This window comes from Caloenas nicobarica, chromosome 4 (genome assembly GCF_036013445.1).
Source record: "Caloenas nicobarica isolate bCalNic1 chromosome 4, bCalNic1.hap1, whole genome shotgun sequence".
In the NCBI taxonomy this organism is placed as follows: domain Eukaryota; kingdom Metazoa; phylum Chordata; class Aves; order Columbiformes; family Columbidae; genus Caloenas; species Caloenas nicobarica.
Genome location: NC_088248.1, coordinates 10,078,250 through 10,100,500, shown reverse-complemented (window position 1 = coordinate 10,100,500; position 22,251 = coordinate 10,078,250). Strand labels below are relative to the sequence as shown.

At 39.8% G+C, this 22,251-nt stretch overlaps 1 protein-coding gene across 1 annotated transcript in view; it reads left to right on the top strand.

Moving 5' to 3' along the window:
• The first annotated feature begins 767 nt into the window (after nt 1-767).
• ARSJ (arylsulfatase family member J) overlaps nt 768-22,251 on the top strand; it is a 44,942-nt gene continuing 23,458 nt past the window's right edge. The window contains exon 1 of the mRNA XM_065633798.1: nt 768-1,494. Within this exon, the coding sequence (XP_065489870.1) occupies nt 1,118-1,494 (377 nt within the window). The 5' untranslated portion in view covers nt 768-1,117. The remainder of the gene's footprint in view (nt 1,495-22,251) is intronic.

Here is a 22,251-nt window from a genome sequence, read left to right as displayed (position 1 = left end):
AAATTTTTAAAAATGATAGTACTTTGAAAGGGTACATTCCTTACATTTGCCACAGCCTTACCAGAATTGGAGGGTTTGGGACTTGTGACTGGTTTGTGGCTGAAAAGAAATCCAGTACATTCATACCTTCCAGATGTTCGTGGCGATTTCAGAAACACTTAAAACAATCAATATTTCGGGGGGTGGAGGAGCGGAGGGCAAAACGACCACCTAGCTTGGGGAAGGAGACGTGGGACCCGCCGGCAGAAAGGGCTGCCCTTTGCAGCGAGGGAGATGACAGCAGGCGGTGCCCGCCGAGCCGCCCCGGGGGGACTTCGCCTCCCAAATGCGCGGAGCAGCGGGGGAAACAGCAACATCCGAGCGGGGGCCGCTGGCCGAGAAGGGGCGGGGGGCGCCCCGGGGCCGGGCAAGGAAGGGGAGGAGGTGCGGAGAGAGGGGAGAAAGGAGGAGAGGCCGGGAGGGGAGGGAAGAAAGAAGTTGCGGGGGGAGCTGGCCGGAGGGGAGGCGCGGGCAGCAGATGGGTTTGCAGAGGGGGCGGGCAGCGGGGAGCAGCTCCGGCTGCCTCCTGGGGCCGGGGTCCCCCTGCCCCTGGAGGGGCCGCCAGCCCGTGCGCCGGGAGCCGCCGGGAGGCGGCGGGGAGGGGCGAGGAACGGAGCAGCCCGGCAGCGCCGGAGGGGGCGGGCGGAGGGCGCTGCGCGGGCCGGGGGGGCGCGGGGGAGGCGGCCCGACCCGGCCCGTCCCGCGGGCCGCGCTGCGCCGGGGCGCCCTGACTCGCTCCGCCATGGGCACCGGCCCCGGGACGGGCAGGCAGCGGCGCCCCGGCGCGGGGCCGGAGGCGGGCCGAGGATGCTGTGACCCCCGGCAGGGCCCTGCCCACCCGGCCGGCACCGGCTCCAGCACCGGGCAGAGCGGCCTCCGGCGCCTCTCCCGCAGCAGCGGTTGAAGTTGTTGAAGCTGGTGGTGGCTGCGATGAGAGGGGTTCCCCTCCGCTCCCCCGCCCGGCGAGACCCCTGACGGTCCCCGGCCCCGCGTCAGAGACTGTTTCGGTTTGTTGTGGTTTTTTGGTTTTTCTTTTTATTATTACTTTTCTATCTCGCTCTTGCTCTAGCCCAGGTGAATGGCCCGCGGTGGGTGCAACTGGCCTCACCGCCTCGGCAAGGGGAAAATGCTGGCCGTGGGGGTGCTGGCTGGCCTCTCGGTGCTCAGCCTTCTCACTTACGGCTACCTGTCCTGGGACAGCCTCGGACTCGGCCCCGGAGTGACAGAGGCGACAAGGACCGGGCTGGGAGAGGAACTGGGGGCCGGCGCCCCCAGCTCGCAGCCTCACATCATCTTCATCCTGGCTGACGATCAGGGATTCAGAGATGTAGGGTACCACGGATCGGAGATCAGGACGCCCACTCTGGACAAGCTAGCTGCTGAAGGGGTTAAACTGGAGAACTATTACGTTCAGCCTATGTGCACACCATCCAGAAGCCAGTTTATCACTGGAAAGTAAGTTTACCACTTCATCGTTCACTTCACCAGTTTAAGCGCTGTCCCTGTTGAAAAGAGCATGGGTTGAACCTGGCTAAGTACACCTCTGTTTTATCCTGTAGGCAGAGAGGTGCCTTTCTGATTCACTTAAAAATCTGGGACAAAACGGACTTTCTAATACGTTTGAAATAGCGAAATAAAAACTCACGGTCTGTGAGCCAATAAGGATTCAGCACTGTGAGCTACTCCTGCTGTGAAGTGCTGTAGGACATTTACATTTACTGCATTACTAACATACGTGCTGGTTGTCAAGTAATGTTGCTAATATTGGGAAGCAATCGGCTTAGGTTTTCTGTGTGATTTTTAGAGTGACTTACAGGAGGAGTCTGTGTTAGGGAACTGAAAACTTTATGGTTTCTCCAGTACGTTCATTACAGTCAGCACATTGGATCACAAATCTCACTGAACCTTGACTTAATATGAGTTCTTGCAGAGGGTTATAGTGAATTTGAGAGGAATCTCCAGTGTGTCACGTGTAGATCAGTGTGAGGAATCCAAACTCTCTCTCAGGATCCTCTGAGCTGCAGTACCACGCTTGTCATGATGCAGTTGAAGCTTTATAAACTATTAGAAACTTTTAAGCCACTAAAATAGGTGCCTCACCAAAATGGTAAAAGCAGTGGGTTGGTATTGTGCACTGTGCTGTCTCTGGTAAATTGTGCTTTATTGTGGTCAGTTAAGTAAATAACCAATTAACCCAACCTAAGGGTCTTCTTACATCTGAAGGTTAATAAGGATCAGGGTGGGGGATGATGCATTTGAATTGTAGGAACAGTTCCCAGAGAACTCCAAGTGTGGACACATTTACTCTGGAACAAAACCGCCTTGTTTCTGTTTAGCTTAACTCACTTTGACAGGAACAGGGAACTCTTAAAAGAGCAAAACAAAATGAGAGGGAAAAAGTTACTTAGTTTATTTTCTCCTTTCCTTAAGTATAAACAGGAACAAGGCAATGTTAATATTGCTGGTAAAAGAAACACATGTTTAAATAAAACAAGCAACTGGCCTGGTCTCTTGCATCTCCATATGGTAGAGCTGGAGATAATCCCTGGTCTCGGTCTAGTTCCCAGACTTGCTGGAGCAGGGAAATTTTCACAGGGAGCTGACACATTGTCTAGAGCAAGACTTCCCAACATGTGTTATTTTTTTATTGTTTGTGGTTTTTTGTTGTTGGGAGGTTTTTGTTTGTTTTTGTTAGGTTTGGGGGTTTTTTGGTTTTGTGTGTATTTTTTCTCTTTTTTTTTTTTCTTTATGTGGACTGTGTCTTAGAAGATATTTTGAGGTACCTACTCACTCATTCACAAGAACATAGTTGCCCTGCAGCAACTTAAGTAACAGCTTACAAGGGAAATGTGTATCAGGATAGTGTTTAATGCGTCATGGTTGTCTTTAAGGCCATGCAGCAGTTGGAAGCAAGGACCCACGCCAGCAGCGTGTAGCCAGCCAGCTTTCTGAGGACAGTGGTTTGGTAACCAGCACTTTACAAAGGGAATGTCATGCTGCACAACAATGATTCATGCAGCAGCTGGAGGAATGGGATGAGTGGGTTCCAGAGGAACCAGGGTGCTGTGTTGGCTCTTGGAGACTGCAGACGTTGTCTAAACACACACAAAAAAGTAAAGTAAGGGATAACAGTAACTCACTTTAACTATTTTAGTCCTTTGCTAAATATGGACCAGTTTGTGTGTAACTTTATACCATACATACAAAGGTAGGCATGTTCTGAGGAACCCTGTTCTTTTCATCAGCTCATCAGGCGGAAATGGTTCTGCAAGTCTGCCTACTTTGGTTTTGGAACCTTTTAGAGGAAAAAAGAAATTTGCTTATACTTCATTTATATTTTCTTAGTCTGCTGGTTTTTTCGTGTTGTTCTATTTTGGGGAAAAAAGGAGCAGCAAATAGAAAGAACTGCCTCGCATGACTGAGAAGTGAGGATGGTAATGGTGAGGAGTTAATAGGTTTGGGTAGAGTATTAACAAGGCAGATCTAGAGGATACTGTTATCCCTTCTGTCTGGAGATAAATGCTTGTGATAACTACTTTCGATGCTTTCTTAGTTGAGGTATCTTAATTAAAGTGCCAGGACTCAGAATCTTCTAATCCAGGAGAAGTGCTGTTATATCTTGAATTCCAGAATATGTTAGTTCAAGGCTAAAAGCCTGCTCATCCACTGAAGGACCACCTGGATGCTCCCTGCCTCTTAATACACATACCACACTTAGCACGTGCCAAACATCACCTGATTGATCTATGAAAAACAGAGGGGCTTGTGTAAACTAGACTCATTAGGGAGCACTGACTCATGTTGCCAGCTGGAACTTAGGCTCCAGGCAAAGAGACTTCAAATGCTCCAAATTCTTCACAGGTCTCCAGGCAGTCCCTCTAAGGCTTGTGGTAGTAAAGTGACCCTTCTTTTGGTAACTGTCCTGTGCTGGGGAAGGAGGTTGGAGGTGACATGTTAGAAGGGAGCGGTAGAATTGGCTCTTTTTTCCCCTTCGTGTCATACCACAGCGTAACAGCTGGTGAGCCTGTCTTTCTGACCACTTTTCCTTCCCTCTCTTTGCTTTCTCATGTCCTGTGCTTGAGGCTTTGGCCCACTTTCATTTCTTGCTTTCCGCCAGCATTACCTCTTTCTCCATGTGCTCCATCAAAAGCCATTGCTTTTAGGCTAATAGCAAGGCTGGCTTCCACAGCTTTTTCTTATTTTAGGCTTTATTTATGGGTGTGGGGAGGGGGTTGCAGCTGAGCTGAATCTTGGGAACAGAGAAGAAGTGTGAGCCAGTGGGCTGTGAGCCACACGTGATGTGCTGTCCCGGCGGGGAGGTCAGGGAGGTGGCTCTCAGGAAGCAGCTCAACCCTCACTCTGCAGCTGCACAACTGCAATCGCAGGAGTGACCCGGGTGAGAGAGTTGGCTCTGGATTGTGCTGCTCCTGGGACTGCTGCAGTTCCTGCTGCAGCCCCTACAGCTGCTTTGAAAATTTGATAATCAGTGGGTTTTGGAGACTCATCTCTATTGTTGCCTTGTGCTGATTTGAGCAGGGCGGTGGCCTGCATATACTGGAGAGGTTATTGACCTGCTGATAAATTGCAGAAAGACTGTAGGTATGGTTGGCTTTTTATTTTTTTCTTCTTCCAGAGGATGTGAATGAACACAAGTTGTCCTCTAGACTAATTGTATTGTGTGATACAGTTTTTTGCTCTTGTTCTTTTCTCCTTGAAAGTAGTAGGCATGCCTCAATAAGCTAAATAATTTAAGCAGAATAGCTCGGATTATCTAGCTTTATACCAGTGCTGAGGTGACAACTATTTTACACCATCACTGAATTAGGTGAGAAGAAATTTGCATGTGCGCATACATCAACCATGCTGAAGTATTCTTAAGATACAGAGAGTCGTGAATATGGTACAGAACACAGCTAAACTAAAAGACTACTCTTAAACTCATCCTTATCTTTGAAAAGAAACGAAAAAGACACACATTTACGAAAAGTTTATTTTTATGAACATAAAAAATAATGGCTCAGACTTCAGGTCTTCAAGTTCTTCCCCTAGGAAAAGGGGTTAAGAATGCAGCTTGCTGGCCAAGTGCTTGTTGGGTTTGGTGTATCTGTGCGCTTAATGGCCTTGATGACTTTTAATTGCATGAATAATCTTGTAGACTCATTTGGTAGTACAGTTTAAGAAGAGCTGGGTTTATTGAACAATGCAGGTCATGTCATGTACTAAGAAAGTATAAGATTATTCGCGTGTGAAGTTTTGTGTGTGTGTGTGGATGAGAGTTGATTGGGATGAGGGAGAGGGTAGAAGATTGATTTGTTACGGTCAGCTGTGGTGTTGCTTGTTTAGATAATTTATTAAGTTACATTACAATGAAGAGTTATCTCCTTTATAAAGGAAAGATTATTGAGCATAATCAGTGTATTGACAGTTTCTCAGAGGGTGTTTTTTAAATTTTGAAAGATTATGACTGAAAGGAGGAGTATTCCTTTGAGACAAAAAGACTATAAGCTTAGATGAACATCTGCTGGGGCAGCTGACCCAATTCTATAGATGGTGTTATACAATGTAGTTGTATTTGCTGGAGCAATACTTAATTTAGCAAAGGAATTTGAGAAATAAGACTGATAAGAAAAGAAGGAATCTAGACATAATGCCCCCCAAATTTATGGCATATTATGTAGGCAGCAGACAATGACTTCCTATTCTAGGCTCCCACTTTTCTGCTGACCACCAGACTTGTAGCCTTAGGACCATTATATACCCTGGAATCCCTTTGCGCCACAGGAAGGTTCCTGACTTGTGCAAGAGTAGGAATCTCTGTTTGTCGAAACCGATACACAGCCAGGGTTACAAATCACCAAGGAATCTGAACGCCATTTTACAGTAAACACTTATTAATCATGGAAGCACTACATTAATCTCAAAAATGAGCTTTGCATGATGGACGGAATGTGGACATGGGAGATGTTGAGAAATGTCGAACGTCTGGGGAAATAAATCATTTTTTTCCCGGTGATAAAATGAAATACTGAGGATTTGCTCATCCAAAGCAGACGGAAATGGATTGTATAATCAGTAAGCATAATCAAAGTGTTACTTTAATATAAATAATTACATCTATGTTGTCTAATTATAGAAATATGTAATATTTCTATTTATAAATACATTTATAATAAATGTATATAAATATAAATAAATATATAAATACATTTATAAATATATGTAGCTATATATATAGTTAGTATGCATTCTCTTGTAGGCATCCCTGTGTAGCAATACGTAGTTCGCAGTAAAAAATTACGTTTCAGCAAACTAATTTGTTTTGACAAACAGAATAGAGGACAGTTTAAAGAACTTTGAATTCAAAGCAGTGCAGCTGACTTCCAAGCAAGCAGAAATATTGTATTCAGGGGGTTCAAACTTCTTGGTAAGCTTTCTCTTTTCCTGCCTCCTGGATGCATAATGGTCCAAACTGCAGTTTTGACAGTTTGGTTGTTCTGAGAAGGATCCAGTACAATGGTGTTGACTGGGAAGTTAATTTCTATGCTCTGAGTTGAAATGAAGTGTCTCAGAGACTTGATGGGATCTTGAGCCTTCCTGTGCCTTGAACAAACCACCAGTGCCCACCTGGTTTGGGGACTATAAAGGAGGGGGAGAACTCTGGGCCGTGCACTCTCAGCCTTCCTTGCAGAGGGGGAGCTCCAAAGGAGAGGGGTGCCAGGCAGCCCCATGGCCACAGCGTTTGTCCCCACGTGTACATTTAAGATGAGGAATCTAGTTGTGCAGAGAGAAATCTAACGTTACAATGCATGTTCTGAAGACATTTATTATACTAGAGAATAAATACTGGGAAGTGTATGTAAAAGTCCATTATATGTATTCCTTATTTTGTAGTTAACAAAATATGAAGGACTGTACAACATCAGCCCTAAGTATCAAGAAATGATACTTCATCTGCTCTGAAATAGAGACTTGGCAGTCATCGGTCCTGAGTTTAATTCTGATCAGTGTTTCCATTAAGAACCTGGATGATGAAATGAAATGTTCTGGTTAAATATGCCACTAAGATAGGAGGGGCCGCCAGCATGAGGAGGCTATATTGATATTGGAAATCATCTTGACAAATTAGAAAAATAATCTGAAAAAAAGCAGAATTAAAGTCAGCAGTGACAAATAGACAATATTATGCTGGAGCAGGAATAACTTTCCAAGCAGAGGATGGTGAACAACTGCTTAGACAGCAGTTCTTTAGAAAAGTAGCTGGAATTATAGTGAATTGTGCACTGAATAAAAAGTCAGCAATGTCATGCTGTTACTAAAAGGCAAACATCATACCAGTTTGTATAAACAGGGGAGCGTAGCAGATATTTGAAGCAGCCCTTTTGCTCTATAGCTGCAGCACTTGTTCCCAAACTTGGGCATCCGCTCTCCAAGAGCAGTGTGCATAATTGGATAGTGTCCAGATAAGAGTGATCAGATATCTCAGAAAGATAACTATGGATAAAAGATCAGAAGAAATGGAGTTGTTTAGTCTAAAGAAGAGAAAAATGAGAAGGGACGTGGTAAGTCTTCACTCTCTTAAGAGCTATGCAAAGAGAATGGGCATAATGTGTTTTCAGTGTCATGAGGGATGGTACAAGACATGAGGGGCTTTCTTGAGTAGAGGCAAAATATTGCAGTTAGATAATAGGGAAAACTTTCCACTGCTAAAGATTGTGAAACACTGGAATAGCTGGCTTCGGGAAATTGCTGAGTTTCTTCGTTGGAAGTCATTAAGAACAGACAAGACAAATATGTCAGGAATGACATAATGTAGTTGAATCTGTCTTGGGGAAAAGCATTGAACTGGATGGCTTCTCTTCCAACTTGTATTCATCTGTGGCTCATTTGAAGTACATATTAACTACAGAAGGCGTTCTGAAGGAGAGTGTTCATAAAATATTTTTAAACACTAGGAATGATTTCAGCATTCATTCTGAGAGAAGGTAGTCTGTGTGAAACTTTAATTTCAGTTTAGTCCTAGAAAGTCCTGTTTTCCATATCCTCACTTTCTCTGAAAAATTTCAATAGTTTTTTCCCCCTAGGCCTTCATAACTCTTGCAGTATGTAACTATTTATTTCTGCTGACTTCTTTCAGGACAATTTGTGGGACTGCTGCCAAAGATGTTGAGGTATCTTTTTTCCATGTTCTTGTTCTGTCTCTTGCTTAGGATGACATTGTCCATATATATATGTTTATATATATATATGCAGCATACACAGAGAATGAATAAATCATTAAATGCAAGGACTTCCTTTTCTTGTTTTGTTCTGTCCTCTCCTCTGTTCATTGTACAGAAAATTAGATCCTGTTACTGAACTGCTCTATGGTCTTAAGCTTGAAGAAACCTGTAAGAAACCTGTTCATATCACCATAATTACAAACGCACTATACAAAGAAACGTTTGGAGGAAAGAATTGGAAACTACATACGAACAATAGAGATTAAAAAAAGAAAAACATGGAGGAAGTAGCAAAGGGTAGTAGTACAGGTCGTGATTTTTTTTTTTTTTTTTTCTTGCACCACTTTCTGGTGACATTTAAGAATATTGCTTGATAGTTTAGGTCTACTGCTTATAAGACAAACAGCATTATCTGACAATATATAACTAACTAGATAATGGAAACTGACTTTTTTTTTTTCATGGTCTGATTTATGCAAAGTGAAGCTAAAGAAATTCAGTTGGAAATAAATTTACAAAATCTTTGATAGGAAACTGTCAGTACTCTGAGGAGTTTAAGTTGTAGACTTTTAGCCTATTGGTTTGTTGGGAGTTTTTTGGTTGTGGTTGGTGTTTGTTTGTTTGCTTTTGGTTTTAACTAGAAAAGATAAATTATATTCCATGGAAAAGTTAGGTTTAAAATAATTAAGGTATTTTGCTCATTCAGCATTGTTCCCGATAGGTTTGCTTTGTAATTGATGGTGCATATTGCTGCCAGTAACAACTACTTGAGTGAACCATAGTGGTGGACTCCTGTTACAACTACTCCCAGTTTTGAATGTTACTTTTCCTTCACGAGACCCTTTAAGTGAATCAAGATGGGAAGCTGCGATAAGTATCTTGAAAGAAAACTGTGTAGTAAAAAGATTACTTTCATGTCAAAGTATTTCGACCTTATCATAATACCCAAATAATGTCTCCAAGATAGTCAAGTTAGATGGGACTTAAAATTTGGACGAATTAAATTCATGTTTTCATTAAAATACTTTACATTTCATAGAAAGATTTGTTGGATTTATGAACTAATCATCAGAAGAGGGGAAAGATCTGTCTACTCTCTTTTTGTCTTTGTGAGTTTTTCTGCACTTTTGGTTTTTAATCAATTTTGTATTTGATTTGTTGAATCAGAGACTTTGCATATGCTAACACAATATTGTTTTAAGGTAATGGAGATGTTTAGACTTATAAAATGTTTGATCATTCTTGAATCCATTTCAAATGTGCCTCTAACTTTTGTGTGTTTTTAGCAAAGCCGTGCTCGTAGAATTGAGGACATTCTTGTAATAATATTTTATATCCTTAGAGTAATTTTTCATTAATATGTGGACAGGTACATAAGATTATAGTAAAATATGATAAATGAAAAGTGTAAGAATTTATTTTGTATTACCACATGTCGAGAAAGATGAGTGGTTGAAAACTAAACCATTAGATTTATGCAACTTGTGGTTACATTTTTTTAAAAAATTTATTTATCTTTTCAACAAACTAACATAATGTATCTCAAATTTTTGGGAGATGGATTTCTTTTTTCTTGTGTTATAGTAATTGGCATTAATTCCTTTTTATATGAAAAGTTCATAATTTGTTGTAGAATCTGGTAATTTCCATTAAAAATCTAAAATACCAATGTTTACTAGTGGATACTGTTAGACATGCATGAACAATTGCCTCTTCAGTGCATGATACATCACATTGATTTTTTTTTTTTTTTTTTTTCTTATTCTACTCCAGGCTAGAACAGTTTCTTGTGGTGTGAGGAGCTCGTGCTTTCTCATTCATTCCTAGCTGTAATTCTTTGAGATTTCCCTGTATTGTCCCTGCATTTTTTGCATTGTTTGGTTATTGATTCAGAGTCAGGTTTTCTACCCTGAGGTGAGTTTGCTTAGTTTTAGAATGTATGCTTCAGAATGAATAAGGTAATTTCACCAGCATTAGTTTACTAGATTAATAGAAATAGCGCAACATAAATGAAGATTACGCCTGTGTGTAAATGATTCTGTGCAGGATATGTTTGCTTTCTATATAACTGTAGTCTTTTCATAATAGCTACTCAATTTATTAGTTTTCTTATTTAAAAGTCAGTAGATCTGGCTGGTGACCTCAGCTTGCCTCTGTAAATGTAAATTGGTAGGCTGAAATGCAACAGGAGGAGTTCAGAAAGAAATCAAGGTAACGCTAATGGGTAACAAATTTAAAATATTAATATAAAACATGTTTTAACCATTGAGATCTGACTCAAATAGCTTTTGAATTTTTGGGGTCTGTGACGAAATTGAAAAATTTTAAATAGGGAACTTGATTTTACCTGCTGGCTCATAATAAGAAGTTAAACATGTTTCATCATTCTAGTTCAACTGCAATTGTAATACATTAACTGTGTCAGCTATCACTTGCTCATTAATTTAGGCTGTTATCACCATAATGTCAAGCTCTAGGTTGGGGAAGGTGGAGGGAAGCATTGCTAGAGTTAGAAAACAACTCTGGGAATACTTTTTAATATGCTTTACACAGGAAGTTCTCTTACTTTATGCATACATATTAGATCATAAGCATTAGACATTATTAATATCATAAGTATGCTGTGGCTCCAGAGCCTTTATTTTCAACCTAGGGTCAGAAGACCAATAGATAGGAACCAAACTTATACCTAATTTTTCTTACACTTAAACGCTTGATTAATGAAGATATTTGTGCCATGGCAGCTTTCCCACACGCATGCAGCGTGTGTGGATGGATGGTTGCGATCTGCAGATGTGCCGCATCTCGTGCCAGGAGAGGGCGAAGGCTGCAGAGCTCATGGCACCAGCGAGTGTGTGACCTGGGGGGGCCTCGTATGCAGAGGAGGGAGGAACGTTGGAGAGATCAGAGAGCCAATCGTGGTTGTGATCTGAGGCACCAAATGTGCATTCCCATCCTGCACTTTGGAGGAAAGCGCAGTCCAATGCTTCCTTTAAAAGGCATGTAATAAGTAATAGAAATGTATTCGGTGATTAAAGCATAAGTATAGAAGTGTTTATTCCAATATTTGGAAGCTTGAAATAGTATTAAAAACAGTACAGAAAACGGTTCCACAAATATTAATCCTGCTTAAAGTCACAATCCTCAGCAGATCTGTAGAAGAGGACCTCAACTCCCTGCTGTCTCGGTTTGCTTATGACACTAAGACTTTGCAACGCATCTTACTCCATTATCAGTTCCCAGCTTCTGTTTTACACATTGCATGGTCTGACTGTCATTCTGTGCACAGCAATCCACATGATTAAGGTGTTTCAAAATATGATTTATTAATGCTATCAACTTCTCTTCCTCTTAAGTGTTGTTTGTATCATGGCACGGAGTGATGGCGTACAGGCAGTTTCCATGATGGACAGTGGAAAACTGAAATTTCCCATTGTTGGACACTCACATATTCAAAAGAATCAAACATATTTCTTCTAATAATTAAAAATACCTGATACTTACTTCTAAAAGCAAGACAGTGTCCTTATTTCTTGGTGGCGTTTTAATCTGATTAGTTAGAATCTCACATTTCTCTATAAACTTCTCTGACTTTTACTTTGCTTTTACTTCTATGTTTTGAAAAAAAATTTTTTTTTTAAATATCAGTTCAGCTTTCTGCAGTACATTTTTAATTTCAATGCATCCATTTGTTGGAATATTATCTGTTTTCTAGATAAATCTCTTGTGTCCATTTTCAGATTCAGTCCACCTTTCTTGTCATTTCTGCGTGTTCCCTAATAGATAATATTGTACGGTTATGAAATAACTAAATATTTTTTCTTAACATTTACAGAACATAAGTGAGTACCAAAGTACTACTATAGAGGCAATCTCTGTGATAATAAACTCTTGTAAGAAATGAGTTCCCTTCAGTTTTGAAGAAAGAGAAAATTACACATTTGAAGAAACATTGCAAACTGAGGAAAATATGAAGCTGGAAGGAGTGGAGAAAATTAGTCTCAGGGTAGGCACAAGCAATGTAGTATCTTTAGACTAAATATACTTTAATAGATACACTGTTACCACACAAATTGTGCCTCTGAATTTAATACATTTTGTCAAAACAATACTATCTCTATTTAAATACTTAGTTTTAGTTGTTATGTATTATAGTTCATAGAATCATAGAAAACTGGGTTTGAGGGACCTCTGGGCGTTGTCTAATTAGGCCTCGTGCCAACTTACATTACATAGCAGGGACACACTGACTTCATAAACTCTTTTTTTATTGTTTGTTTCCTCCTGGAAATAAGAACATGTTGCTAAGTAATCAAGAAACTGAAATATAGACTGTTGTTAGGGAATTCTCTAGCTTTAACAGGTTATCAGTTTTAGTAAATTTAGGAAAACTGTTTCATGAACTTTTTCATATTTGCATTAATCTCTTAAAACCAGATTGTTTCTTTTTAAAGACCAACTGATTAAATTAGGTTGGTGAATTTATTAATGGTCACAGCATAATGGCAGCTCCTTCCTTAAATGTTCCCTTGTCCTCTTTTCAAGAGACTTCAGAGAAGGCTATTCTAGTATGTTTGCCAATTTCTCTTAAAGCAGAGTTGTTTGACTTTTGCACTTAGTTTACTACCATCATTTCAAAGTCGTCCTGATTTGCAGTCTCCTTCTAGAATTTACTGCCCTGCAGGATGCTTTTCTTCAGTTTTCTCACCGCCTGATGCACAAGGTGAGGCTGTGAGAGCTGCGTTTGTTACTGTGCAGAACGCAAGGCTGAGGGGGATCTCGTCCCTGTCTTCAGCCACCTCCTGGGAGGAAAAACGGAGGCAGAACCGGCTCTTTCAAAGGTGCCCAGGGAACGGATGAAAGGTGTTGGGCACTGGTCACGTCAAGGCCAGATCAGGCTGCTCAGAGAGGTTGTGCCATCTCCATTCTTGGGGAAATTTAAAGCAAACTGGAGACTGTCCTAGCAACCCGCTTTAGCTTGGAATTAGCCCTGCTTTTGTAGGGGGTTGGTCCAAATGACCTCCACAAGTTGCGTCCAGGTTAAATTACCTCGTGGTTCTAATTTGTCACAATAAACATTCCTGGTGAGGGAGAAGAAGCAACTTACTTCTTTGTTGCATCTCCCCCTATAGAAGTACTCTAGGCAAAAAATAAAGTATTTGGAGTGTTCGCCTGTTGGGTTGATGGCCCTCTTAACCAGCCTGAACACTCTCTCTCCTGAGTCGTTGTTATCACAGCCCTGTTAAAATCTTCTTTTCTTTAAGAACACAGCATACTGGTAAGAATGTAACACCACTAACTTTAGCATTGTATCTCAGTTCTGAACAGTCACTTGTACTTTTACCAGATCTATGCAGGAAGTATGTACATTACTAAGACAGAGAGACTTACATGCATCAGGTATGTACTTCACGGAAGCTGCTATACAATTTGTGAGATCTCTGTCGTCTTAACTTTATTGTTGCTGCTGTTACAATATCAAATTCATTTTAATAGGATGAGAATTCGATCCTGTATACAGTACAGAAGGAAGACGACGTTTCCTTGGTTCTTAATTTTGTAACTATGCAGTTTTGGCCCTTTTATTAATACATTGCCTTTAAGGTTTTGTGTAAGATTTAAAAAAATGTGATAAACTGAGGAATATTTGGCCGTCTTGGTAATACTAGGTGCTGTGAATGATGCAGGCTTACGTAATGATTAAGAGCTTAGGTAATACTGTTTGGCATCATTACAGCCTTGTTCAGGCTTTACTCTGTCATATATCTCATTTTATAACCTTTGGCAGTAACGTGCTTCCCACAGTGAAACTGCATGTAGGAGTTTTAAGGTTATCTGTTGATTTCAATTTTTTAAATGTTTTTGCCATCTGAGACAATTACATGGTTTATGTATTGGGTATCCATTGTTACCAGCTTCTGTTTTCACGTTCCTTGTATCAATTTGAAATTTTGTCACTGTTTTACGTGGTCATAATAAGGCTTTGCAGAATGAATCTTGCTAGGGTTGAGTTGGTTGCAGACTGGAGCCCAGCAGCAGGAGGTTTTTTAGCCTTCATTCGGAGGAGTCAAATATTTTCATAGTTTTCAGTAGAAATGCTTCTGCTTGCTTTGAGCTCAGAGCTTTCTATATAGTACATTATAGTTCTGCCATGCAAAACATCGGCTATTTCCCACTGCGGAAACGTAGCTCAAGTAGTGTGTTAATGTTTTCTATACTAACCTGCAGGCTCTTATCTGTGTTGTTACTACAAGTGCCTTTCTTCAGCGTCCTTTTGATACTCTGCCTGCAGCTACTCAGTGTAACCTTGAAGTGCACCAGAGCTTAATAGTCTGAGTTGATGCTGTTATCTCCAACACTGCATTTCTTAACTGGGCATGATCTTTACTAGTAAGCTGATTTAATGGTTTTGTTTGTATAGATGTAGCTTTTCTGTGCTTATAGTGCTTTTGAATCTGAAAAACTGTCATGTCAAGATGACACTAGTATTCAGCATGCTTCCTCTATGTAACTGAGTCATACCTGCTCACTTCAGTAACAAAAACATATATTTTGCTACCATTAACTATGGTGAATCAGCTTAACTAAGGCAAAATTAAGTTTGTGGGCTATTTTGCTTTGTTTTTCTTAAAGTCACGATCTGAGACATGTTCCCATGTTATAGTTCTTGATTTAAATTATATGGAACATACGAAGGGAAAAAAATAATCTTGAATGTTTTCAAATTCATGTATTCATGCCAAACGTATTTTGGTATTCGTAATGCAAAGATTTGTGTAACAAAAACAGTGGTAGCTGAAAATAATATGGCTGGCACAATGAAAAGCAGCATTTTTGTGCAAGTTCACCTCTTAAGGAATAATCAAGCCATTGTACATACTCTACTTCTGGCATCTAACTCACATGCAAATGAAAGCACCAAAGCTGGAACCCTGTATAGACATATGAAGATATAGTCACCGGAGATATATGGACATGTCTGAGGAGGTGACTCAAAACAACTTAGTTAAATACTTAAATTATATGACTGCTCTCCCTGTGCATAAAATGTGCTGAATAAAATTATTTGAGCCTTACCATGCATGCTTTCTGACAGCTAGAGAAAAAAATATCAAATCAAGAGCCATATTGCAGAGTTCTGCTGGATAAAATGCTTTCAAGAGGACAATGGCAGGTTTATTTACTGGGGCTGGGGAGAAGTGAAATAGCAGCTATAGCGTACTACAAGGATTACCACATCTGTCCTGGCCTCAGTCTCTCTTGGATTGCCTTTAAGGCTGCAGGCAGACAGCATAACTCATCCAAGTTTCACTTTGCACATCTGCATCAGTGAACCTTCTTATGACAGTGCTGTTACAGGTTTGGAGCAGGGGAGGTTTCTGAAATTTAATCAATATTTATTAGCTTGAGCCAGTTCCCAGTTTCCCCACAATCTCCCATCCTTGTAGGGGAAACCCATAGGAAATTATTATGTCCATAGTAATACTGGTTCTCTGTGCAGCACTTCCCCTCCCATCCTTCAGGATGCCTTTTTGACCTTTTTCAGGCTATTGTGAAAGAAAACATTTGAAAACCAAAAAAACCTCACCACCCACAAACCAAACCAACCAACCAAACAAACCCACAAAAACAAAAAACAAACAAACAAAAACCAAACAAAAAAACCCCAAACCTGAGCTTTGAAGGTTGTTACACAGTCAGTTTTAAACTTTTGCAGCCTCCCAAACATCTTCCAGTCTTTCCTGGATACCGGCCCACCAGGTTGTCCTTTTGGAGTCTTCTGTCTGCCTCCAAGGCCAGTCAATTTGGCTGCCCAGACTTAAATCCATTTTCTTCATTTTCTCCCTTATCCTGTCTCCGGCACCAAGTGAAGTGAGAGCCAAAGCAACTCTTCTCCACAAGAAAGAGAAAGAGAATTAAAGGGTGATACAATTCTTTCTTTAGGTAGTTTTTGGCTGAACAGCAAGCTTGATGTATCTTTCAGACACAATCCGAATTCGTGTTCATGTTAATCAGTTATCAGCATGCATGCGTACAGCTTTTGTATCTGTAAGGTAAGAATATTTATACTTGCCTTACCTCAGTATGTTAAGGCTGGATTAATTATAGTTGATCACAGTAATAAATACACTTTAAGGAGTATCATAGATAATACTCTTTGCACAGTTCTGAAAATATTTTTTAAAACGGTTTAAAAGCCTGCTGTCGAAGGATGTTTTCTAATAAATATTTGGTTTTCATCCTGTAGCTTTCTATCACTGTAGTATTTTAAAACTGGAAGAGAAAAGGTAATACTAACAGGGAGGAAAAGGCACTTCACAAGGGTTGTGCTAATCCTAGGAATGTTTGAAAAAGAAAACAAACCTAAGGCACTTGGAAACAGTTCAGGGGGTTCTAATTAGATATGACAAGATAAGATATGTGATGTGATATGATATATAGGCAAGATTGTTTACATTTTAAGTTCACCCTTCTTTATTCAAACCAAACCATGCTGCACTGATTTACTACAAGTCCTGGAATTTAGTTCTCTGCTACTGCCAGTTTGTCTTAGCAGCGTAGAGAAATTAGTTACGCTTTGCTTTGCAATCTGATATGAGAACAAGGTGTTTTCAGTAAAGCAGATGTTCAGTTTACATCTGCAGTGTCCTGGGTTCAGCCCCCCTTCACGACGGCTTTGCTGGACCCGGCTCTGGCAGGCGCTGCCAGTGTTCCAGTAGCGGGGAGGAACTTGCCATCTTTGTGCTAAAGGAACAAATTAAACCCTGTGCTGCTCAGGCTGGCTTTTCTCAGCTCTTCTCTGTGGATCTATAATAGTTGCTTTTGCTGCACAGCAGAGTGGGCTATGATTGAGAGAATCTCAGCTGGACCGACTGGCTTAGGCACAGCTCCTGCTCTTTTAATGCTTCTGTACAGCTCCTGAACTGAAGCTGCCTTGCTTCTGGCCGGTTAGGAATGGAGAGAACAAAGTGGCATTTTCTGCTTTATATCCATACAGATACCTCCAGAAAACAGGGATTTAAGAAATCTTAAATTACCTCATCCATCCTCCCTTAGGAAATTGTAACAGTAATATTATTAAAATATGTGGAAATAACTTGTTCTTAAAAACCTTCAACAAAGATTCCCATAATTTCCCCAGGCAGTCTTAGCTATAATTTAAGTTGTATAGTTTTTAAATTGCCTAACTTCCATGTTTCTTGCTGCAGTTTAAGCCTATGATGTCTTGGCAGTTCCCAAGTGAAGAACTTACTTTGCTACAAAAAGGTGATAAATCTCCTGTACGTCTGAGGTCTATTATCATGTCCCCGCTCCTCCCTTTTCTAGCCTGAGCAAAATTGGTTATTTCCATTTTTCCACATAGATCTTAGTTTGTATACCTCCAAGGACTCTTAATGTTCTCCTCTGGGCTTTTTAAATTTGGGCCTATTTTTTGTGGAAAGTGACATCCAGAACCCAGGACACAATGTTCCAGCTGAAGTTTGACCAGTACTGCCTCAAGATTTTGTCCTAAATCTCAAAGTTTCTGAAATATTTTCGCTGTTGAGTAATTGGAAGGCAGTACATCAACTCTTTTACTGGCATGAATTTACCTCGGCAGAAAATCTGGCCAAAGCATCTGTGTATCAAAGAGCGTATGACTCTTTTTTTCCGCTGCTGGTGGGTAGAAAATGTCGCAAGAACAACAGATCTTGTACTATTTTTACTAGTTAGGCTGTGATCTTCAAATTAAAACAAGATGATTATCCTTATGGGCTTGTTCCTGTTAGAACACCCGCGTTCTGGTGCAGGTCAAAGTGCACTCATGCCACCCGAAAGCATAATAAGAAATGAACCAAGTTGAGCTTTGTTCCCGCTCTAGTCTGCATGTTTGGATATGAAGCAAATAAATTTCATTTTCCTCTAACAGACCTGAAAAAACATTGTCAGCTGTTGTATTACCTGACTTTAAACAGGATGTCGTATATTCTACTTAACCAATCACTTTTATACATCCCAATAAGATGATGCTGTTTTTCACAACATCAGGTCATGGCTGACTCATCTTCAGATTGGGTTACCGGCAAGCCCCAGATCTCTGTTTTTTTTCCTATGAGAAAAAAAGTTTGTGCAGTTAATTATTCCAACCTGACAGCACTACTTTGTACTTGTCAGTCAGTTGCCTTCTGTTAAGTCTGGGCTATTCCTCTAATTCAAGTTCATTGTGAATTTCAACTCTCCTCTCCAAAATGCAGTGCAGCAGCTCTACTAGCACAAATTCACAGTCTGCACAGGTAATTAAATTTACTATGTATGAATTTCACCTTAAAAATGTGTATTCATAAACAATATTAAAATAGTTACTATAAATGTAATTAACCCAATTACTTCTATGTCTTCCTAAAGAATGTATTTTAAGAATGAGAGAGGCTGTAGCTTAAATATGTTTATTCAAAAGGCTTCATCTTAGAAGTCTTGGGTATTGGTTTGGTTTGGTTTTGAAGTTTTTTTACTCTCCCTTCGTGTTTCTCGTTCATCGAACAAAATAATTATCTCTGGTTTTGGCATTATGATGTCAAATAAACCATGCCATTGTCCGTGTATCTTGCTATACTAGAATTTTACTGGATGTCATCTGTAGGTAGGAAATGAAGATAGAAATAGTTTGTCTGATCTTTTTTTATTTTTTTTCCCCCTATATTTCTCTGAAGAAATGAGGGGAACAGTTACCAAAATGAGTGGACAGAACCTTCTCTGTAGCCATGTTGTGCTGAATCTGGCAGAACAAGGCCGGTGCACATCGGGAAACCAGGCTGTCCTGGTTGGAATCTCAGCTGGGTATGTCCGACAGTGAGTAAGGAAGGATTGTACTTTACAAATCGTAATTTCTCCATAGGTGGAGCTGAGCCTTGTGGCTCGTACACCTTCAGGATGAAGTTGCTTGAGTATATTTCTTCACAAAAAATTGTCTGTGTTGCAGATCAAGATGGTCATAAATCTTATGCAGGGCCAGAAAGCTAAATGCAGGTACAGCTCCTGTGTTCAACAATACGAGTACGCTTGTACTCTTTAGTATTCTTATTACTTTGTTTCTCTGCTGAGGAAAGACCAATATCATTAATTAATGGACATTAACGGATGAAGGCATTTTCTTAAAAGGTCTTTTGAAGTAGATATATGGTGTTTAACAGCAAGGACATTTTCTACCAAATTACTGTTGGGGCCTCATTAGGTTTTAAAGATTTGAGATAGCCAGTCAGACATGTTCCAGGTGTTTCCCGTACTATGGCTAATACCTAGTTTTATTAGCAATATGAGCTTTATTTTCTTTCGAATCATGTTCACCAAAATGGAATTGTCACTTATTCTCAGCAAATTGGATTTTGGTTTCAGGAGTAAACCATGCATGTTCTTAATTGTGCATAAGAGTGTCATCTCTTCCTGTCAAAAGAACATGGGTTATGATTAAGGTAGGAAAAATAATCCCTTACTAGATTGAAACCATCAAGATTATATCACAAAAAAATGCAATAGTTGGTTTCTTCATTTTAAACTAGCAATTCTGGTGATGGCAATGTCTGTTGTGCAGCCAGGGGTTCCTATGTTTATTATATCAGCGTTTGTTGTTGTCTTTTTTTCTTTAACTGCAATTAAACATCCTTGTGAATGGCAGATTCTGTGCACAGTACTGTAATTTAGTAAAATTCAGTTTTACTCATAGTTTTCAGAAGAAAGTGCTGAGGATCCTAAATTTCACTGTTCAAAATAATAAGTGCTGTGAAAGGCTTCCTAGAAGAAAAACTTCCACGCTCAAAAATACATTACTACTAAAAACAAATACTATCATTTTCATTCAGTGATGATAGAACAGTCTGTAGAATAGATGTCTGTTGGCCGCCTTAATGTATTGCCTGACCTGATTTTTGTAAAGTGCAACTACTCTATGAGGAATCATCATCCAAATTAAAATTATGGCAGAAGAGTTCTAGTTATAAAATGATTTACAGCAAATGATGGAAGTAGTTTTTTAAAAGAACTATCTTGTGTCCAATCTAAAAGGGAAAATAATGGAATACTGAATGCCAAGTAAAGTTTTGGTATCTAGAAAAAGATTAGCAAGGGAGACATAAAAGTTTTCATTTTCTCTACCACTGTTCTTCTATGGAAAATAAATTTGCTCTCTCACTTGAACTTTCAATCTTCTGGCAACAAATGTACATGGTCATAGTAGTTGGCTTGGGAAAAAAAAAATCCTAACTCCTTGTCTAGCCTAATTCTCTTGGCTTGCATGTGGGAACTTTTGAATTTAGCAAATGGAACAAGCATGGTCTGAATCTACTCTGTTTGGTAGCAGATTATGTCAAAACAGTCTTCTGTACTTGGAATTAAATTCTGAAGGTTGAAGGAAACACTTGCAAATATTACCACGCTGTAAAACTGTCTGAAACAGTTGGTGCTGGTACAACACTGGCCAGGCAGGAATGGAATTAAAATATTTCCCCTCTGCCGTCTGTTCTAGGCTTATCAGCTGGTAATGCTGTTCGGAAACTGTGTCTGTCTATAGTGTACTGATCCAAACAAAATATTTTCCTGCATAAAGAGTTTTATTTTCAAAGGAATCTTTCAGCACCTTGGGCTTTAGCAACCATGCTTTAACAGTTTGGGGTTTTTTTCCATTTTTCTTGCCCCAACACCTCCAATGCATCAAAATGCATTGCCCTTTACAATTAATTACTTAACATCAATTGTATTGACGTGAGTGGAAATACTCTGGGTTTACAGTGGTCCAGTGCAAACTAGTTAGTGACTTCATATTGGAAAGTATTCAATTTCTGAGTCTAAATGAACTAGACACTGAGCATAAATTCAACTTCACATCCTTTAAAAGTATACTAACATATTTTATGCAAATGGCCCAAACACTGAAGACTTCATACCATAAATTTCAATCACTTCTTTCAGGAAACCTTAGCAAAGGAAAGAGATCACATGGAAATGAACTCTAGAATACTGTAAATATTAATCAGTATAAGCAAGGACTTATTTTAGTGGTTCTTGCAGTTCAAAAATGTAATTTTTAAGATTTATTTTATTATTTTTTATTTTATTTTTGCCAAAGACAACCAGTGACTGTACTTGTCTCCCACCTCATGCTGGCTGTATGGGTCATGCTGAGTCAACATATGTAATTCCTGTGGGGAAGTGTGCTTCATGTTTTCCTCCGTGTTCCCATTCCATGGAGCAAGTGATGCTCAGGCAGTGTCAGGGACAAGGAATGGAACATGTTCAGCCTGTGCCACCTCCTGTTGTGGCAATATCCTCTCCATGCCTGCAGGAAGAAGGGGAAGAAGGTGATATAAAGCCATATAGGAGACATTTATGTTTTCTACGCTCACCATGACTCTTCAGATGCTTAGGACTGCCTTAAAATCTGGTAGAGAGCCAAAGGTACAGCTCAGTGCACTGATAACATTAAGTACAGGAGTCTACCTCTTGCATCACACACACAGGAAACAAAGCAAATGACCTTTGCCAGAGGTAGAACTTCATCCGTTTCCAGAGATGAAGTTTTATTTAGATCATTTGCTAATTTTCTTAATGACTGCACTCTTCCTAGTATTTGTTGTACATTTCAGAAATATCGTTTTTCCATTAGTGTGTTGTTACATCAGTATTTCTTTGTTTTGATAGCTAGATAAAGTAAATTTAAGAGCCGGTGAAGCTGTTATTTACAAAATTGTATTTAGTACATGTGGTTTTGTATGGTTAATGAAAAAGATATGACTTATTAAAATAGAAATAATTTGTTAAACATAAAATGTAATTCCATTAAAGCTATCATTTGATATAACATTTAGAAACATTGTGGGTTTTTTAAATTAGTTGTTTAGTTAAACATGTCTAAATAATCCCAGACAGTCTATTTAGGTAACTGGTAGGCACTTGAAGACAGATAATACATGAAAAACAGAGAAATGCACACACAGAAAACTGAATATGTCTTAACTGTGTG